Below are 20928 nucleotides of genomic sequence, written 5' to 3'. Positions count from 1 at the left end.
TGAATGGAAAACAAGTGAGACCCTATATAGGGGAAGAAAGCCTTTGCTATACTTTGTCTTTTGCTAGGAGCGGTTGGACTGACCACACAATTTCAAACTCTCAGTAGAGTCAGTGCACTCAAAGACAGACTGGACTCTAATCACTCAGATAATGTAAACTGCTGCTCAGCTTCTTTACCACATAAGGAAGAAAATTGGTTTCATATTTGAGGACATCGTTTTAAGTGCCTGTCTAGAGAAATCCACTTGCATTAGCCACAGTATAAACTGAAACTTTGGAAGTGGTTTGGATATTAACAACAGTGATTACATTTGGCTGACCTGAAAGAAAAGAAAGAAAGGGGAAAAAGGCAAACCTCTAACAGTATTTTATCAAATGAAAAGAAAGCAAATTATTATTTTACAGCACCACTTTAGAAACTTTAGTCACCAATGCCGTATTAAAATTTCATGAAGCATCTTACTTACAGCAGGGGTTATTTGCAGCTCGTTGAGCAATTCCTTGCAACAGGGTAGGACACTGATGAAACCCTTAAGGTGGACTATGGCTTCATTGACTGCCTGCCTTGCACTGTTTCATGAATAACACTCCTCACAGGCATGTTATACGTCTTGCTCATAGAACCAGTGTGACCAGTGACCATTACAGAGGCTACTGAGACACTTGTCCGTTATGCTGGCAAAGAAGCTGCAGCAGTTAGCCATGAGAAAGGAAGGGGAGTGAGGATTTGTCAGGATGTCAGGTAAGGGCATAATTAACTTCTGTTGGGTCTAAACCTGACATTTCTGTTGCAAAGTTAGCATCCATCAGAAGAATGTTCCTTGGTTTAAAATTAGTCTGTGGCCATTGGTCTACCTGAGATCCCAGTGACATAAGAACATAAAAAAGTTTACAAACGAGAGGAGGCCATTCGACCCATCGTGCTCGTTTGGTGTTCATTAATATCTAAGTGATCCAAGGATCCTATCCAGTCTATTTTTAAATGTTCCCAAACTTTCAGCTTCTACCACATCACTGGGTAGTTTATTCCAGATTGTGATGACTCTCTGTGTGAAGAAGTGTCTCCCGTTTTCCGTTTTGAATGCCTTGAAGCCCAATTTCCATTTGTGTCCCCGGGTGCGTGTGTCCCTGCTGGTCTGGAAAAGCTCCTCTGGTTTGATGTGGTTGATGCCTTTCATGATTTTGAAGACTTGGATCAAGTCCCCACGTAGTCTCCTCTGTTCCAGGGTGAAAAGGTTCAGTTCCTCAGTCTCTCAGTAGGACGTTCCCTTCAGACCTGGAATAAGTCTGGTTGCTCTCCTCTGAACTGCCTCTAAAGCAGCAATATCCTTCTTGAAGTGTGGTGCCCAGAACTGTACACAGTATCCAGATGAGCTCTAACTAGTGCATTGTACAGTCTGAACATTACTTCCCTTGTTTTAAATTCTACACTTTTGACAATATACCCTAGCATTCTGTTTGCCTTTTTTATAGCTTCCCCACATTGCTTGGATGGAGAAAGTGAGGAGTCCACATAGGCTCCTAGGTCTTTCTCATGTGTTACTTCATCTAGATCTGTACCTCCCATAGTGTAATTATAGTGGACATTTTTGTTACCTGCATGTAATACCTTGCACTTGTCCACATTGAATTTCATCTGCCAGGTATCGACCCACAACTGAATATTATCTAAGTCCCTTTGAATAGCCTGTGCTGCCAAGATTGTATCTGCTGAGCCACCTATTTTAGTATCATCTGCAAATTTGACAAGTTTGCTAACTATCCCAGAGTCCAGATCATTAACATAGATTAGAAAAAGCAAAGGCCCTAGTACTGATCCCTGTGGAACTCCACTAACAACCTCACTCCAGTTAGAAGCGACTCCTCTAATCGACACCCTCTGTTTCCTAGACATCAACCAGTTCATAATCCATCTACTTACACTACCCTGAATGCCTACAGCTTCCAATTTGAGGATCAGTTTTTGGTGTGGAACCTTATCAAAATCTTTTTGGAAATCCAAGTATATCATATCATATGCTTTCACATGATCTACAGCTGCAGTTGCGTGTTCAAAAAATTCTAATAAATTAGTAAGACATGATCTGCCTCATCTAAACCCATGTTGACTATCTCCAAGAAAATGGTTTTCATTAAGATGCTCCTCTATTTTCTGTCTAATCATTTTTTCCAACATTTTACAAGTGATGCAGGTGAGACTGATTGGTCTGTAATTTCCTGGCTCAGTTTTGTCCCCTTTTCTTGTGGATATTTTCACTGCAGGTGCTATAAATTCAGCAGAGGGGTGGCCACAATACTCAGGGCTGTGTAACCTCCCATTTCCCTGGCGAGTTATGAGAACACTGATCTTAAAATGAACCACCTTTAAATGTATTTTGAAACACACAATTGTATTTATTTTCTTGCCAGTGTCCACTCTTCCTTTTACATCGACTGCATACATGTTTTTAAGGTCTTATAGGATGACAGTAAGCTTATAACTTAAAGTGGTCATTAACAAGCAGTGGTATGGCATGATTTATGTAAAAAAAGAAACTTTCACATTTTCCACAACATACACTGCTATCAGATCTTGATCTTAACATAACGGACAGTTGTATTTGACTTGGTTTGCATGTCTTTGCTGGAAGTATATTTGACACCCAGTTGTTTTCTCCAGTATCCCCTTCCTGATTGGTGCCTTAAGAAACTCATAAACCTCTCCTTCCACCATGCCTCTGCTATTTGAATTGATAAATTGGTTGAATTTCACCCCACACTTCTGTAGTGATACTACGCCAAACGAATAAAGCCTGAATTAAGTAAATCAATGAAACGCTGCTTCCCTGACACCAAACTGCTATCTCTGTCTGGTGATCAGCTGTGAATTGTGCTGTTCTGGCCCTTTTGGGTAAACTTCAAATAATTGAGGGCAGACTCTTTCATTTATTGTGATCTTAAATGGAAACCATGTTCTTGTCCCCTCCTTTTTTTTCCCCTTCTTTCTGGAGAAAACGGTCAGCAGCAAGGCCACTGTGAGGTAGAGCAGAGAGTCTGTTCTTTGGAATTGTGTTTTGACCTGTGTGGTTCCTTGACTTTCTAGGAAGAAAGCCTGTGCTCCATAACATAGATGTTTGCAGAGCTCAACATTAACACACTTTTGTCATATCACTAGATTTGATCAATTCTTTTTTTTAACAAGCTGTTATGTCAGTCTCCTCTGCATCCAGTTGCCACCTCAAAGGCATGTTGTGATGCGCACCACAGAAAACCTTCAGGAGAGAGCCTTCTGCTTCCTTTGGCAAGTGGTCAGACACTTGAGGGTTTTTTGATTGTAATGAAAGATGACACACCCATCGCTGGGTAAAAGCTTTACAGGGTCTGCTTTTTCTATTTATAATTGGATTTTGGGGTGGGGGGGGTGATAACGGAAAAAGTTTTTGCCTGTCCTTGGTTTCTCTCCTGCGCCTCAAACAGTTAAATTAAATTTTAGTTTTAATAAATCCAATGGCCAAGAAGGAGGATAAGAAAAATATGCCAGACTATTTTCTTCCAATAGGGCAGCATGGGAGGCAGTGTAAAGCAGTTAGGGTATGACCCTTGTCTCAAGGGTAAAGCATAACATCTAGATTTGATTTTATTAATTGTCTTGAACCAAGTAAAAACACAAGGAGACAAATCCTATGTAATTGTCTGTGTAAAATGTAATGTGGTACCATTCCATCCTGTTCACATTGTGGTTGTATGCGTGCAGTCAATATGAAATTGTTGGATTCACTGAAATTCATGAGATTTATTGATAACCAAATATAATGTCAGCTGGCTACAGACAGACATGCCTTTCTCACTCTCATCGGTAAGTCCTACAAGAACAATAGTGACTTATGTAACACTCCAGGCCTGCTACGATACTAGCAGTGTCATAATTCCCCATTGTCCCATTCCATGAACAATAAACTAGCACGGGATAAACCTGATTAACTTGGAAAACATTAGTGAATCAGGTGGTATCTGCAGTTGGTTGAATTCTATCTCAATTTAATTAACACTGCTGCGCTTCCAGGATTTGGGTTTCTTTGTTGGCTTTATTTGTGTCTCTTAGCAACCTGACAACAACTTCCTTTTTGGAGAAAGCAATACTTCTACCTGATATTTATCAACAATTACAGCTTGATTTCCCGCCCCCCCCCCCCAAAAATTATTGTGCTCTTAATGTGAAATAATGCCTGACAGGACCTGGGTTGGCTATTTATATCCGGTCAGCCACATTGTGTTGAACTCATGTAGTTTCATTATTTAAAAAGCCCAGCCTCATTCAGCCATCATTTGTCCCCCAGTGAGTCATTTAAAACTAAAATACACTGAAAATGCTACAGGTTACATTAGTTAATTGAAGAGCCAGAGAACATGACACACCTGAATGACCTTCCTGCTTCAGTTTTGAGCCTTTTATAGCATTGGATGTATATGTGCTCTTACTGGAACTCAATGTAATAGTAGGTCTTTCATTTGTCAGTCTCAAAAGCAAAGAAGAATAATGTAGTTGCTATAATGTGAATTTCACTGCCTCTTTTGGTATTTATTTTGATTATATTTATTATTAGAAAGTCTAAATGCTATTTTCCCCCTCAAACTTTGAACTGGTTAGCACTGAGTGAAACAACTTTAAAAAAATCTGAATCTGAGGGAAGGAAAATACAAGAGTGGTATTATGACAAGAAATATATTTTATTACACGATACAAAACAATATCGTTGTGCTTCTTCCGTACAATAGCTTTGAGGTTTGTTGTTAACAGCAACTGTGCAAGAATTTGTGAAAAAAGTTCCTAAACTCCGTGTTGAAGACGGTATAGATGATGGGGTTGACGGCGCTGTTGACGTAGCCCAGCCAGGTGACGATGCTGATCAGCTGGGGGGAGATGGTGCAGGTGTCACACAGTGCCCGGGTGATGTGCACCACGAAGAACGGAGTCCAGCAGAAGAGGAACGCTCCTGCAAAATGCAAGCAAACGAGAGGCACGTCAGCATTGCATTGATCCTGCAGGAACTGAGCCTGGTGCTGGGAGGGGAAGATCTGAGGTGAGGCAGTTAAGGGCACCATCCATCACATTTAAGATGCAACTCTTCTGGTAAACAAAACAGTAGCAGAAAAACACTAACCAAATGCCATTAGCTTACCGATTCTCCAAAATGGAATCGTATTACCTAAAATACTATTGACACTAATTTGGGTTTGTAAGTAGCTCCCTGGCCCTAACTGTGCCACTGGTCTAGTCATACAGACTCCAGTCACCTCAGATCCATGTTCTGTGTTTTAATGCGCTACTCACTACATTTCCCATGTTTCAAGTTGTTGTTGCACTAAGATTTGTTATCCCCATGTGTACTGCCCGAGAGACTGTTCCTCTCTCTCATCTACACTTGACTCGTTTGGCTTACTCTATACATCTGATCTAATGCTTCTCTTTTTATCAGCACAGCTGCTCTGTGACGCATGTCCCAGTTTCCCCACTGCACTTTTTAGACCCATTCAAACACACTGCAAACTTTCCAACTGAATCACCTCTTTCACTAATTCCTAATAACTTCAGGAAACTAAAAACAGACTTCTGGTCTCCTGTGTTGATTACTGCCACAGAACATAAACCTCCCATTTTGAGGGGTTTGTCACATCTTTAAAAAGAGTAAACACCAATTTCACATTTGTAAAAGTGGCCTTATGTGACGTAATACAGAAATATGTTGAAACGTTCCGCCCACAGTACACCCAGTCACCTGTAATTTGTAAACCATTGTGCTGCATTTGTTCCAAAACCATGAACATACATAATAGGATTTCTTTATTTACGTTGCTGCCTCTTTATACTGACTGGTGGATAAACACTGAACACACAAAAGGTCTTTCAAGAAACAAAAAACTGGATTCAAACAGGTAGGCCTCAAACACTAATATGTAACACAACTATATACAGCATTCAATATATTTCGAAAGAAGTACAAAGTGCTAGCTGAGCTTTTCAGAATTTCAAGTTTTTATCCCCTAATGTTTCATGGAAAAGCTAATTTAAATTTAGGTAAGTTAAAGCATTTTATTTGCTCATTTGTGAAATACCAGTATATATTTTTCTGAACTTCCAACCCAAATCAACATGTTTTGAGCAGAAGAAAGAATCCAAAGGGTAGCAAATGAACTTGTAGGTTATAAATGTACATTCCCCTGCTGGAGCTTGGTTATGCTTAATAATTCAAAAGTGACGATGGGTTTTCTATTTATATTTCAAAGAAGAGTTTTTGGATGAGTTATGGATTAGGAACTATGACAGTTTCTCAACCTCTCGGTTTAAGACACTGAATAAAACAAATCTACTTTGGAAAGTAATCCCATTTAAAAAAAAAAAAAAAAAAAAGAATCTCCATGCCAACAAAGGACATGGTTTAAAGAAATGTTTCAAAGGCTATCCTACTAAATACAAGCATGATTATTTTACCTATTCCCAAAGTTTTTAAGTGTTGCTTGTAAATTAGCCTATATATTTATATTTACACAAATCATTGAAGTAATTTAGTATGATGAAGTTAATTGAATAATTTGACTGCTTGAGGTCTGTAGTGGAATATATTGAATATTAATTAATATTGATGTTAATTAATCAAATTGACTGAAGAAAAATCATATTTTTGGTTATTTTACAATTTGACTGATATATATATTAAAAAAGTCAAAAAAATGTCTGTAGCAACTATAATTAATAGTTATAATGTTCAGTTAACAGTTCAGTTCAGTCACTTATTACTCCAGTTGATCAGAATTTATATAGTTTTGACAAAGGGAAGTCCAACACCTCAGACAAAGTTGTAGAGAGCTGCAGTCAAATTCCCTTCCTCTGGCGCTTGACAAAACATGCTTTTTGATTCCCTATGACTGTCCATTATGTGGGTGTTATCATTAATACAACATTTTGTTGGAGCACTTATGCCTGATAATCAGACATGGCTTTTCATGGAGTTGTTGATCAAAGTCTAAATGTTGATATATCAAGCTTCTGATTAACATGAGTTCCTTGCTTGCTGTTCTTGTTTATATCTGAATTTTGGATTGAGATTCTTGGTCAAAGTCTTCAACTTCCCTGTTCTAAACCTGTGATGTCAGTGCAGCATTTATAATCAGAGAGCAGAGAGTGCTCCTCAGTGTTTCCTCAGGGTGGGGTCCTGATACTTTTCCCTTCTGTAAAGCACCTCAACAGGGCCCTGTGTCCACTGGGATGACAAATCCTGCCTAGTAATTTACAGGATCATCTGAAATAATTTTCTGCCTTCTTCTTTGTGCCTCCATCGCTTCCTGTATGCGAGGGAGCACCCGAGACTTCAAACCCAAAGCACATGCCTGCAATGAGAGTTTAAAAGGCTAAGCTCAGTGACTGTGGCTTCAGCATATGTGACCAATAATATTACTCTGTCCTCCTTAAGGCTGCCACTAGGCTGCACATAAAAGGATATTAAATGCTTAAATATGCACACAACAAAGTAGGAAAAGTGTGATAATGTTTGCTCCCACACTTTCTGAGCTTGTAATACTTTATAAACGGATACCCGAAATCCAAAGCTGAATGGCTTTTAGATTTATGGCCCATTCTAATCCAGAATATGAACCAGACATATTTGAGGCTCTGAGGTTGGTTATGTTGGGCACCCCTGTTTTCATGCAGTCTCTGTAAAAGAACAAGTCCCAAAAGGACGGACGCATTCTGCAAGCATTTCCATTCTGTGCAAAGAATCTGTAACTAGAAGACTAACTGAGGTTAGTTTTTTTCCTCAGAGATGCATATTTTCTAGTTAATTACCTTTTCCCTTTGGAATGTGACCCCTGAGCCAGGTCAACCAAATGTATATATACAATTCGTTGCACACCGCCTCTTTGAAGCTGCCCTCCAGAATCTCATAATCTCATATATCTGACCCAAGTTATTAAAATGGAGGACACAACACCAATTCATGGAAAGTTCATTGAAGACCTTAACACAGCAATGCCCTTTCTGCACTACAACCTTCATCAGGCTACATGCTGTAAATTCAGAACTCATTAGCTATGATCTTTATTTTGCCCTGTGGCTAGAGGGATCCCCAGTGATCACCACAGTTCAATGACAGGTTCTCAGCTCCGGACCCCGTGCTTGTCACTGCAACTGACCTTAGGGATATTGAGCACTTTAATTTAATATTTTAATACTTAGATCTTTGACTTTATTTAATGTGTTCGGTCTTTACAAAAATTGACAGGCTGAAAAATGAGCTTTCTCCCTATGCATTGAACTGGGTTTCTAAACGTCATCCTCAGTAACGTACATTGTTTTATCCACCAGGAGTGAGAAATTTTAAGCAATGGCGCCAATGCGGAAAAATAAAAAATACAAGCGTTTTATCATGCAAGTGCTTCACATAAATTCCCACCTGTGTCTGTACATCCGGTGGTAACCTATTAAGATCAGCATTAATTTATTGAACAAGCTTGGGAACACAGCAGGTATGTTCTCAATAGTGTAGCTAAAGCAGGGTATTTATCTGATGCAAAATATTGACTGCACAAAACAATCATTCAATAGATAAGTTTGAGATAAGAGTTCAATTACAGGTTGAGTAAGCTTAAGCAATCCACAATGAAGCTGGAACTGAAAGCAGAAGGTCCATCACAACACCAGAAGCAGCTTTCACAAGCCTTACACGCTTTGTACATGCAGGCACTGAATATGTGCCAGGAGTTAGTCCTGCCTAGTGTCAATGGGTATCTTCTATGCACCTACATAAGCTGATATAATTAATTTACACATTTTACAATCATACCAATGTGTACAACAAGGGAGTGAAATTCAGAATACATTATTTTAAGATTAGCTTATGCCTTCCTAATTACAATTCCATATAAGGAAAATTTGATTCACAAATGTGGCCTGCTGGTTACTTAATGTACTAAAGATAATGTTTCCATTCAGCTCAACATTCCACTTTTGTTCACCTCTGACACCCCCTCACACGCGGTGGTTCAGAAATACGAAAAATGTTTTATAGTGTTTTGTTGAGCACTTCTTCCCTGACGAACTGACAACTTCCTGGATGTTTCTTGGCTCTTATAATCACAGGATATGGATATACAGGCCAATTTAGACCTCAACCTATATTAGCATAAAAAAAGAAAAGCAAACTAAAATGTTGACTTGTTTATTTAGAGACTTTATAAAGGTTTTACCAGTCTTTTGGTGATTTAAATTTAATCATGATAAAAAATGCAAGCTTAATTAAGTTTTAAGTGCATTCCATTATAGATTTATTTGGCAGTGTGAGCCAAAACCCGAATTAATTATTTCCCCATGTTTAAATGTTTTCTTATTTTAGTATTCCTAATCTCAACAGCACATTTTCATATCAAAACAACAGTGTTTAGATTATCCGTTTTGAATCTAAAGAGCACTTTCACTGAATGTACATTTTTAAATGATACTGTACCATGCCAATTAATTCCCCTGTGTCTTCAACACCTCTCTAGAAATTTCTCTGGGGCTGATTGTTCATTGTATTTCTCTCTAGATGCATATGTCTGGACACAAGTAATAACCAGCTGTGCAATAATACTGTGGACACCTGACTATTGTCCAGTTAGTCTGACTAGGTAGGGATGGTCTGGGAAATTGCTTCTGAAAACTGTAGATTAAAAAACAAGTAATAAGGCATGTTGCTTTAAATGTGAATGATTTACCTATACAACTAAACTGATGCCCTTGCTGTATTGACCTGTTCCTCAGGTCTCTCTGTTGCTCATTGAGTGCTCTAAAAATGACAGATTGAGGGCAGGCTCCAATCCCTCAGTAGCTCAGATTAGGCTTTTGGCTGTTGGTGGCATGGCCTCAATTTGATGTATTAAGACGGCTGTCATTGTGGGGTGGCCAGCATGAATGCAGTCTGAGTGCTTTTATTGTTTTTGTTTTTCACCATGTCTTTCTTGTCTGGCCTGGTAGGAATTCTTAACTACAAGGCCCATTCAAACATTGCTTCCACTGTAAAACAGCATTAGGGGCCATGTTTATGGTTTCTCCTGTTTTTGTTGGAGGAATAATTAAACCTATGAGACCAAGACAAATGTGGTGTATTACAGCTCAGGCTGCATAAAGCATGAGGTTTTCCCAAGCATTTGTTTGTCAATCAAAATACATGATTAAAATGAATTAGTTGGTTGGGTATGAATAGGGAGTGAGACCTGTTAGGCTCACTAGAACCAAAATGCTTTGTTGCTTGTTGACCAGTGTGCAACGGGTTTCTACCTATGAGGAGGGAGCATTTTGAGTTCACGTTTTGAGATGATAAACATACCACAGATCAACTACTACAACAACTACAGTGTCACACCATCACTAGGCTTGAGAGCTGCCTCCCGAATGCTGTGGCCAACTTGGATGGCAAACGCCTTGTCTGATTGAAGGCGTCTCACCAAGTTTGCGGATGTTTGGTTTATGGAAAACAATGATAACAGCTACAGCAAAAGAAGCAAAATTACCTACCAACAACCACTGGCAGTACCTTCATGGCTTTCCTCTCCCTGCCATTGATCTTGGCCCTTTTCTTCTTGGGGGTGGCCTGGACATACTTGACGTCTGGGAACGCCACCGTCTGGATGGGGCTGCGCTTGTACTCCTTGGGGAAGGGGCAGTCTGGGTGTGAATAGTGGTTCAGCTCCTCCAACTTGATGCTGGCGGGGTCTCTCTCAATGGTGGGCGGCAGGATGGGTGGTAGGAGGGGCAGAGGGTGCTGACTGTGGTATTTCCGACAAGCCTGCATGCTGTTCTTCAGCTTGGCCTTGCGTGCCTCCTCCCACTTCTTCAAGCCCCGGAACATCCCAAAGTACAGAACCAGCATGATGGGGCAAGGGATGAAGAAGGAGCAGACAGAGGAGTAGATGATGTAGTTGTCATCCTCCAGCTTGCACTCGGTGGGGTCTCGGTGGGGGATATTGTTGATCCCAAATATGATGGGGGATGCCACAGCCAAAGCAAATATCCAGGTGGTGGAGAGCAGAATGATTTGTCTCTGGTCAATGTGTCTCCTGTTGTAGTTTAAAGGAATGGAGACTGCAATGAACCTGCAGTGAAGAGGAGGAATTATGTTTCAAGAACCCCTTATACTTTAAACAGATTTGTTCTTCAGTTTTTTTTTGTTTTTTTTTTCATCTTTATCGATTTGTTTAGTTTAGACATGCTGGAAGCAATCCATTGTCTGGTTATGGTTATTTACTACCATCTGCATTTTCTTAACTATTTCACAACCCCCCACCCTTTTTTATGAGTTACTGATAGTTAGAAAAATACAAACAAACATGGAATGCAAAATGCTGTGTCTTGTTTTCAAGCTTTTCTCCTCGAAAGTTGGATGTCTTTAAAAAAAAAAAAAAGCAATAGTGTAATGGAGTTTGTTACCCATGGGGGAGAAGATTGCAAATGACAGCAAACAATTTATTGTAATCATCTAACATTACCCGCCTGACTATCTAACTCTTAATAAATCATGTTATCCTACATGCACTTATTAAGACATATCAATCAGTTATTTGCAACTCACCGCTGTTATGATTTGCAACTTGCAAAATGTAATACGGTCTTGATTCTCTACGTGCTTTTTAGTCACAAATGAATGCTTGCCAGGTATGTAATGCTTACATTTGTACAATTTTTTTAAATTCTTCTATTAAATCTTTCATTTAAAAATCTTGTCCATTATCTTCTTTGTGGGTCTGAACCTACACCTAGTGTGGGAAAATGCACACCACGAAGTCGCTGGGGCACAGCAGGCCATGGGTGTGGCTTTAAAGATAGTTTCTCCATACTTGGAAGAAGTTCATTTGTTCACGTCTAAAGACTAAACAACATATTTATATTACAAGTGAGTTGCCTTGTTGTTCCCTGTTCTATCTGATCGATTGGCCAAGGACCAAAAGGTGGGAGTGTAGAATTAATAAATAAATAATAATCTCATAAAAAAGTTTTGTCCATACTTGGGTCACTACATTTTGTTCAGATGGAATTTGACTAATACTCCCAATATACAATCAGACTTCTTTACTTTTTTTCTTTATAAACACAGCGGCAGACATCTAAAAGTAGACATGATTTCAGATTTGACTACCCTATTTAACAGATAATGTTTTGACTTGATAAAACCCAAGACTATAAAAAGAAAGTATAATGCTACTTTTTTTCTTTAATATTGCTTTGTTTGCATGTACCTTAAATGGAGTTGTTCTTCCCCAAACTTTTTTTTATAAATATGTCTAATGGTCTGAATTCAGAGTTAAGGAGATGCACTAGAGGACTACTGTCCTACGTGTGCCCTGGATCTCCGAAGGCCTTCAAAATAATAAACACTAAAAAATACTTTACAAAGTGCAGTGTTGTTATTGTGAATAACCGTGTGCTGTTCTGCTTGTTTCTTCAAATCGAAACACTGTCCCAGCAATGGTCCTTGTTTTGCTTTGAGCCGCTACACATTAATCGCCTACTCTCTGTGGCTCCTGTGATTTGCATGCCATAGCGTCATTGGCAGACTGTGAATGAATACCTGGCAGAATAATACAGTCTGACATGCCGACTGCCCCCATATGATACTGGCTGGCCACTTACTCTTGATGGATTCATCAGTTTGTCTGATTTTGTATTTGTATTTTGTTGTCTATTTCAGCAGAGCTTTTAAAGGGAAATGGAAGGGGTCACCTTTGTTTAAAAGCATTGATCATACCCCCATTGGTTAAGACTGTGTAATGGCAGTGACCTCTCCTGAAAGCTAAAGAGTGAATGCTGACATGTCCAGTTTCCTCAACGTTTATCTACATTCCAGCCACCCTTTCACATACAGGGAGTCTGACAGCACTTCCAAGGTAAGCACTGTTGGAGTGGTTTGGATTCCTGTCTCATGGGACATGATGAATATCAGGGGGGCTAAAGGCATTCATTCACCATGCATACATCTGCAGGGCCATAGGTCTATTATGATCTGTCGTAGTGTTCTAGAACAGACCCACGCAATGCATCATTCTTCTAAGTGCTGCAGTGACTTGTTGAATTATTCAGTTGGTTGTCATGTAATTGGAGAGGTAGTCGAGGCAAGGTCCCGAGAAACAGACAAGACTCCAGATATGTATGTTTTCAGAATACAGAAATGTTATGTAGTTTTCACTCTTGGACCTTGCTTTTGTTCATCTTATTTAAGAATGTAAATAAGACACTGATGAAAAATGGCAATTCAGTCCATCAAGGCCTTCCATTCTCCTGTAGACTAAGTGACCAAGTGATCAAGCTGAATTTTGAAAATCACAGTGTATTAGCCTCCATAATGAGGCTTGGTAATGTATTCCCTGAACTAATTATTGTTAGGAAAAAAGTATAGTTCTAGTATCAGTGAATAACTTACAAGTTCCTCTGATAGCTGGCACAGGGATTAGCACTGATGTCTCATGGCTCCTGGGACCAGGTCCAATTCTAGCCTTGGGTGTCTGCCTATGTGGAGTTTACATATTATCCCTGTGTCTGCTTTGGTTGTCAGGTGCTCCCACAATCCAAAGATAAACCAGGTAAGTAGATTGCTCTGACTCATTGTGAACCCATACAGGATAAAGCGGTAATTGAATTGGGCTGGATGGATGGATAGATGGACATTTTCTAATGGTCTGATAGTGGAACACACTGGGCCTTGCCGAGTGCATGTGACTCTATACACACTATTCAGAAGCATTTCTTCCCCAAGGCTAGTGTTATGCCATAACTATATTCTTTAATCAATCCAGATTTGGAATGGGCAAAATTATAGTCATGTGAAATGAACATCTAGGGCTGCTTTCGCAGACCCAGATTAGCACTAGTCTCAGACTCCCCAACGTTATTTTAGGTAGAGTAGTGCAAGACTAGTGCTACTCAAGGTCAGCAAAACCAGCTGATGAATCATAGAATGTAAGGATGAAAGGAATAAACATTTGTTAATGTGTGTGTATCTGTGTGTGTAGGGGAGTTGGTTGTATTGGATTATTTAACCTTTGGGAGTCTTAGTGCTGTTAAAGAATGCTGGGGGTGGTTCATCTATCCAGACTTCTTTCACAACCCTTAATAACTGTTGATTAGAAAGGCAAGCAAGGAACCACACTGACCTGTCAACGCTTATTGCGCAGAGGTTAAAGATAGAGGCAGTGCACAGCATCACATCCATAGTCATCAGTGCATCACACAGCACCATGTTTAAGGCCCACTCTCCACCTTGGAACTGCAGGGAAGAACAACATGGAGACTTTTAAGCAGCAATCACACAATTCCTGAACCCATCCTCTGAAAGATATCCTGAGGATATTATGACATCACTTATATTTTATGTTATTATATTTATTTTATTTTTTTATTTTATTATTATAATGACACCAAAGAGGCAACAAGTCAATGTTTACTGTATTTAATAACAATTATGTTATCTAAACCAATGTTTGTTTTATCGATTGATTGAATGTATTTGTTCAAAAAGAGTCCCACCAGTTTCAATATGATTGCTGTTTACTCTTGCATGTGACCAAGCTAGAATACAGGCAGTGTATAAAAAATGCAAAGAATATGGAATATGAAATTACATAACAAAATGTCCCAGCTGGGTTATTTCCAGTACTTCAGCCAATCATATATCCTCAGTGGCAAATGAACAGGGGGCCCAGACATTACAGTGATGGCATTGATTTACATCAAACATACTAAATATTTTATATGTGGTTCCCCATTTCTTTACATATTACCCAGTGTTCTGTTGTACTGTAATCTTCCCATCTTCCTATTGTGTTAGATCTGGCCCGGGGTTTCTCTGCACAGTAGTGCCGGTCTTTCTCACAGACCTGTTGTTTACTCACAATCTGAAGTGACTGGGCTCTGTAGCAATCCAGTCACCAGTTCCTCTTAAGAAGCCTGTCCTGTGACCTATTTGTTGTTGAAATATGTTTAACCGCTCAATGTTTTAGTAATTTGTTGTCCTCTAAGTCTGAAGAGACTTGGATGATTTATAGCACAACAGGAGGGAAATACCTTTCAAGGAAGAAAGTAACCACCAGTCTTTAAAACCTTTATTGGTATTTTGGGATTGGTATTTCCATAATTTTGTGCTCTAAATCAACTAAACTGCTCCTAAAAGAATGGCAAGCTTTATTTGAGTTATACCTTGTTTTATTTTGTTAATTTAGGGAAGGAATACTCCAGAAATAATCTTCCCAGTGATGAAAACATAACATGATACAGTAGAAGTAGTTTCCAAACAGAGTTCCAAGTCCACAGAGAATAAATCCAAGGTCCTTTGGCAACATGTCACACTTAGTAAGATTACGTAATATGCAACATTAGTGACCTAGATTATTGAGCATATATTGCTTGTAGCCTTGATGTTCTTTTACTGTATTTTCAGTATTAGGCATGTATATTAGTGTGCTTGCTTTTGGACGCTGCTGTTCAAAGCAGTATTGCGAATGAAATGTCGAGCACTGAGCTGCAGGACAGCGTGTGAATCGCATCGTTTCATTGGGGGATATTTCGCATGTTTGTTTAATATTAATAAACACTCATATAGACCTGTTTGTTTGTTATATTACAAGCAGCACAATATAGCGCATACTGGGATTTGGCTTAATCTCCAAACTACGTGCAACCCCGTTTTTTGTTGTATATTTCATGACCCGCCTCGTTCCACTCCCTCAGTGGATTACATCTCTAGTATGTCCTTTGCACTAACAAGATAACGATGTTCCCTGTTTAGGGCGCAGCTTATAAAGTGGACCTACCAGGTAAATGAGTTGAGCGCAGTACAACAAGATTAAACATATATGCATGGTGTAAAGGTTTCCACTGTCATTTTGCATTGACAGTGTGAGTCTTTGACACGGGTACCTAGCCTCCCAGGCCTCCCTCGCTACCTTTGCTTGTACAATTTACCAATTGGGTTTTAAATCTCTCGGTTCATTGGGACACAATTAATCTGAAAACCTCTTAGGCATTAGGCAGTGAATAAGCGCCAAGTAAGACGTGCATTATAACTAAACAGATATACGTGAATAATTCAAATGCAAATCATAACGGTGACTCACCATCTAATTTCAAACAAGATTCTTTAGTCTACCGAATGCAAACCCGCCATGTTTTGAACTACTGCAGCCTGGGTTGAAGTTTTGATTTGCTCGGCTCACTTACTGAAACTGAAACTGAAACTCGGTGCCATTCGCTTATATTTCTTTACGTTTTAAATGACCTTAAATATTACCCTGGATATTGTAATTATATGTTTTAAGTATGAAGTAAGTTTTTTTTTCTCCTGTTTGCATGTGAGATAATTTTGCATAATGTTAAGATGTACACTCACCTAAAGGATTATTAGGAACACCTGTTCAATTTCTCATTAATGCAATTTTCTAATCAACCAATCACATGGCAGTTGCTTCAATGCATTTAGGGGTGTGGTCCTGGTCAAGACAATCTCCTGAACTCCAAACTGAAAGTCTGAATGGGAAAGAAAGGTGATTTAAGCAATTTTGAGCGTGGCATGGTTGTTGGTGCCAGGCGGGCCGGTCTGAGTATTTCACAATCTGCTCAGTTACTGGGATTTTCACGCACAACCATTTCTAGGGTTTACAAAGAATGGTGTGAAAAGGGAAAAACATCCAGTATGCGGCAGTCCTGTGGGCGAAAATGCCATGTTGATGCTAGAGGTCAGAGGAGAATGGGCCGACTGATTCAAGCTGATAGAAGAGCAACTTTGACTGAAATAACCGCTCGTTACAACCGAGGTATGCAGCAAAGCATTTGTGAAGCCACAACACGTACAACCTTGAGGCGGATGGGCTACAACAGCAGAAGACCCCACCGGGTACCACTCATCTCCACTACAAATAGGAAAAAGAGGCTACAATTTGCACAAGCTCACCAAAATTGGACAGTTGAAGACTGGAAAAATGTTGCCTGGTCTGATGAGTCTCGATTTCTGTTGAGACATTCAGATGGTAGAGTCAGAATTTGGCGTAAACAGAATGAGAACATGGATCCATCATGCCTTGTTGCCACTGTGCAGGCTGGTGGTGGTGGTGTAATGGTGTGGGGGATGTTTTCTTGGCACACTTTAGGCCCCTTAGTGCCAACTGGGCATCGTTTAAATGCCACGGCCTACCTGAGCATTGTTTCTGACCATGTCCATCCCTTTATGACCACCATGTACCCATCCTCTGATGGCTACTTCCAGCAGGATAATGCACCATGTCACAAAGGTCGAATCATTTCAAATTGGTTTCTTGAACATGACAATGAGTTCACTGTACTAAACTGGCCCCCAAAGTCACCAGATCTCAACCCAATAGAGCATCTTTGGGATGTGGTGGAACGGGAGCTTCGTGCCCTGGATGTGCATCCCACAAATCTCCATCAACTGCAAGATGCTATCCTATCAATATGGGCCAACATTTCTAAAGAATGCTTTCAGCACCTTGTTGAATCAATGCCACGTAGAATTAAGGCAGTTCTGAAGGCGAAAGGGGGTCAAACACAGTATTAGTATGGTGTTCCTAATAATCCTTTAGGTGAGTGTATGTTGGGCATTTCATATTAGTTTAAGTTCGATACTGTTGCATAATCGTTTATTTTGTAAATATCATCATCATCATTTAATTACATTGGAAACTATGACATTCTCCTTCAGCTTTAGCTTTTTTTTTCCCTCCCTCCCAGCTTAGGACCGTCGTGTCAGACGCAGTGAAGTTAGTGATTGTTGTTTCACAGAGCGTTTCACCTGTGAATCCTGTGAAAACCAGTAGCATCCCACATACACGCACACACCAAGCCTGACATGCGTGAAAGTGTTTTATCTCCTCAACCACAGCACATACAACGTCCAAACCAACTGTAATGTTCAGAAGACTAATTGTGAATGGTCTCTGTTTTATATTAAGAATCATTTGTGACATGCCTGACATTTCTTGATGCTGGCATGCATCGGGTACGTGCTCCCACAGTTAAAAACAACTTTATGTGAAGAAGACCAGTTGTGAATTGTTTCAGAATGTTTTGTACCTGTGAATAGTATGGAAATACAATTAAAACAAATAATACAAACACACATCATAAAAGAGACACATTGGGTATCACTTCACAGTCTGTTTTATGTATGCCTAGTAATCTGTTGTGAAAAGCAATAACATCTCTCACACACAGGTCTTGATGAATAACAAAGACAATAAGAACAATACCAAAACATACTCGTAAACACAACTAATATTTCCCAAAGACATTTGAAAGAAACCTAACATAAAGTTAACCCTAATAAAAGCAACTCATTGATTTAAATACAACTATGTACATTACTAAATAAAACCATAACAAAATACAATCTGATTCATATTGCCAAGGAATTTAGGATTAACTCTATTCTGAGCAAAATGGTGTTATTGTTCTCTAATTACATCAATTCCATTTTGTCATTATGAAAATAATGATCCGTATATAGTGTCACTGCACTGCTAACATGCCTAGGTGGCCTCCAGTGCTCATTTATAAATAAACAGGACACCACCAGTCGTCTTTCTGTTATTTTGCCTTTTCAAATTCATCTTCAGTCATTTGGATGCAAGCGCTGTGTAGCCATTTCTGGCAACTATCACACTGTATCAGAAAGAAAGTATATCCATAGAATCATAGTCACTGAGGAACATATAGAAAGAGCTATATACCTGTCATGTATAGCTCGCTCTGTCTTCGTGTGTGTATTCCACAGTTGGTCTTTTTCGTGTGAAACTTGGTTTGCAAACGCTAGATATTATGGCTGGGGACATTTCTAGGCAATGTGCGGTGTGTTATAGGTTTTCACACATTATTCCGTACAAAAGAATTCACAACTGGTCTTCTGCATGCAAGCTGGTTTGCAAAGGCTGGCTGTTGCGGCTGGGAGATGCAGCTCTTTTTATTCATGTCTGGTAACACGAGTCGAAAATCAAACTGGTATGAAACGAGGTAAGTGCAGCGGTGCGTGAGCGGACAGCGCAGGCGCCAGAGACCCTGACACGGAGCGCAAAGTGCTCTTGCGCCTGCTTTTCTTCTTCTCATCAAATTCTGCACAGGCGAGACGACTGGTTACCCGGCCTCTTAATCTTAATAACTTAAATTGTCTACCATTTAACGAATGGAATAACCTATATTTCTGTAAGTATTTGATTAAAATAATATAATACATTACATAATAATTAATCTATTTACATATGATTTTCGAATGCCCCTTAATACGTTGTTATTATGTAGTTCCTTCGTTGAAACAAAAAGTACGGCACTAACGAAGCTAAGTAAAAGCAACCATCGAAAAAGTTAAGAAAGCCAGTTCATTTTCCAAGGTTCATTTCATATATATTACATAATAATTAATAACCAGGGGTAAAAACTGAAGGAACTTACCTCTGCGTAGACATAAAGTGGCAACACCAGCACAGCTAAGAGCAAGTCCGCCACAGCCAAACTCACGATGAAGTAGTTGGTTGTAGTTTTTAAAGCTTTTTCCCTCCAAACACTAAGGCACACGAGCAGGTTGCCGCAGATGATGGCGACGATGAGCAGCGAGCCGAACACCAGAGCGGGGAAGTTGTAGGCAGCGTCCGCCGGCCGCTCCGTGTGGTTGGAGCCGGTGAGGTTGGGTGGCATCTCTGCTGGCGGACGCCCTAGGACCCGCGGAGATCCCCAGCCGCCCGCGACCAGCCCTGCTCCGGAGGACGGCGGCTCCCTCGCAGTCAGCGCTCATGTGGGCATCGTGCGTCGGTGTGCGGAGCTCAGTCCGTCATGCTTCCACACCTCACCGCAAATCACGCACTGATCAATCCACACGGCACCCGACTCATTGGTGGCTGTAGTCTTGAGACACTTTATTTGGCTCCACTGAGTCGATCACCGTGCACTACCGTTAGATTTCCACAGCCTAGTTGCTTGATCGGGCTGAAAAAGTCTTAGTAGAAGTACAGCCCCACATGCAAATAATGCAAGCTACTTACGATGTGGTAGGGGGTGGGGAGGATTGAATGATCTCACCTTGAGGATAAAACGGAGACGGTAATCACCCTGTGCGTGCAGTGCGGGTTTAATGTCATGCAGGGTTGTCTGCTGGATCCAGACATGGGTGGAAGCGTCCACATCCCATAGAAGCACAAACTTCAACGCTGCATTTACGTCATTTTTAGAGGATCAGCGGCGGCTAAGCTTTAGGTGAAATTCTTTACGTTGAACCGACAATCGCCTTAATGTTACCAAACAGAGAACTGTGTCATGGTTGCATACATTTAATTCATACAAATATATGTTTGTGTGTGAAATATTTATGCACAATTTCAGCGGAATTACTGTCACTTAAAAAAGTTTTCAGACTCAGATTCAGACTGCACATTGAGACTAAAATGTAAGTATAAAAACTTGCCAATGTTACTAAGTCAGCGGTTGAGCTGGCCCTGACATACCTTTTACATTACTATTTGATATATTGTTTTATAATTTGTTATTTGTGCCATTACTTAAATTATACCTTATATTTATTCTAAGCAAGTCTTCCTTAAAGATGGTGTTTGTACAATTACTAGTTACACGTCCAGTAAAAAAAAAAAAAGTATATTGTGTATTAAATCAGTTTTGCCTACCTTAATACAGTTAGCTCCATAAATATTTGGACAGTGACACAATTGTCATCATTTTGGCTCTGTATGCCACCACAATGGGTTTGAGGGAAGTTACATCCAAATTGGGTGAACGGTGTAGGAATTACACCCATTTTTATATGTGGTCCCCCCAATTTTAGGGGCTCACAAGTATTTGGACAAATTAACATAACCATGAATTAAATTGTGAGTTTCAATAATTGGTGGAAAATCCTTTGCAGTCAATGACT

At 39.8% G+C, this 20928-nt stretch overlaps 1 protein-coding gene across 3 annotated transcripts; it reads right to left on the bottom strand.

Annotated features, from left to right (window-relative positions):
- Positions 1-4687: 4687 nt before the first annotated feature.
- Positions 4688-20158, bottom strand: LOC136747785 (D(4) dopamine receptor). Of its 3 annotated transcripts, none has more exons than XM_066700993.1 (4): positions 19458-20158; positions 14159-14271; positions 10549-11107; positions 4688-4974 (listed from the first exon to the last, which is right to left on the bottom strand). In XM_066700993.1, the coding sequence occupies exons 1-4, from the start codon at positions 19698-19700 to the stop codon at positions 4888-4890; spliced, it is 1002 nt and encodes a 333-aa protein (XP_066557090.1). In that variant the 5' UTR covers positions 19701-20158; the 3' UTR covers positions 4688-4887. The 3 variants fall into 3 exon arrangements, with proteins under 3 accessions (XP_066557090.1, XP_066557088.1, XP_066557087.1); XM_066700991.1 differs by having other exon boundaries at positions 10530-11071; positions 19458-20155; XM_066700990.1 differs by having other exon boundaries at positions 10530-11107; positions 19458-20152.
- Between the last annotated feature and the right edge of the window lie 770 nt (positions 20159-20928).

This window comes from Amia ocellicauda, chromosome 4 (assembly GCF_036373705.1).
Source record: "Amia ocellicauda isolate fAmiCal2 chromosome 4, fAmiCal2.hap1, whole genome shotgun sequence".
NCBI classification, from domain to species: domain Eukaryota; kingdom Metazoa; phylum Chordata; class Actinopteri; order Amiiformes; family Amiidae; genus Amia; species Amia ocellicauda.
Note: the sequence above shows the minus strand (reverse complement) of the source record. Positions and strands in the feature narration are given on the sequence as shown.

Excerpts from the sequence above, each read along its gene's own strand:
- LOC136747785 (XM_066700990.1), bottom strand. The coding sequence starts at position 19,700 with ATGCCACCCAACCTCACCGGCTCCAACCACACGGAGCGGCCGGCGGAC. Across the intron at positions 14,272-19,457 it reads CACTTTATGTCTACGCAGAG|TTCCAAGGTGGAGAGTGGGC; the intron begins GTAAGTTCCTTC and ends TCTTCCCTGCAG. Across the intron at positions 4,975-10,529 it reads GGTACTGCCAGTGGTTGTTG|GAGCGTTCCTCTTCTGCTGG; the intron begins GTAGGTAATTTT and ends TGCATTTTGCAG.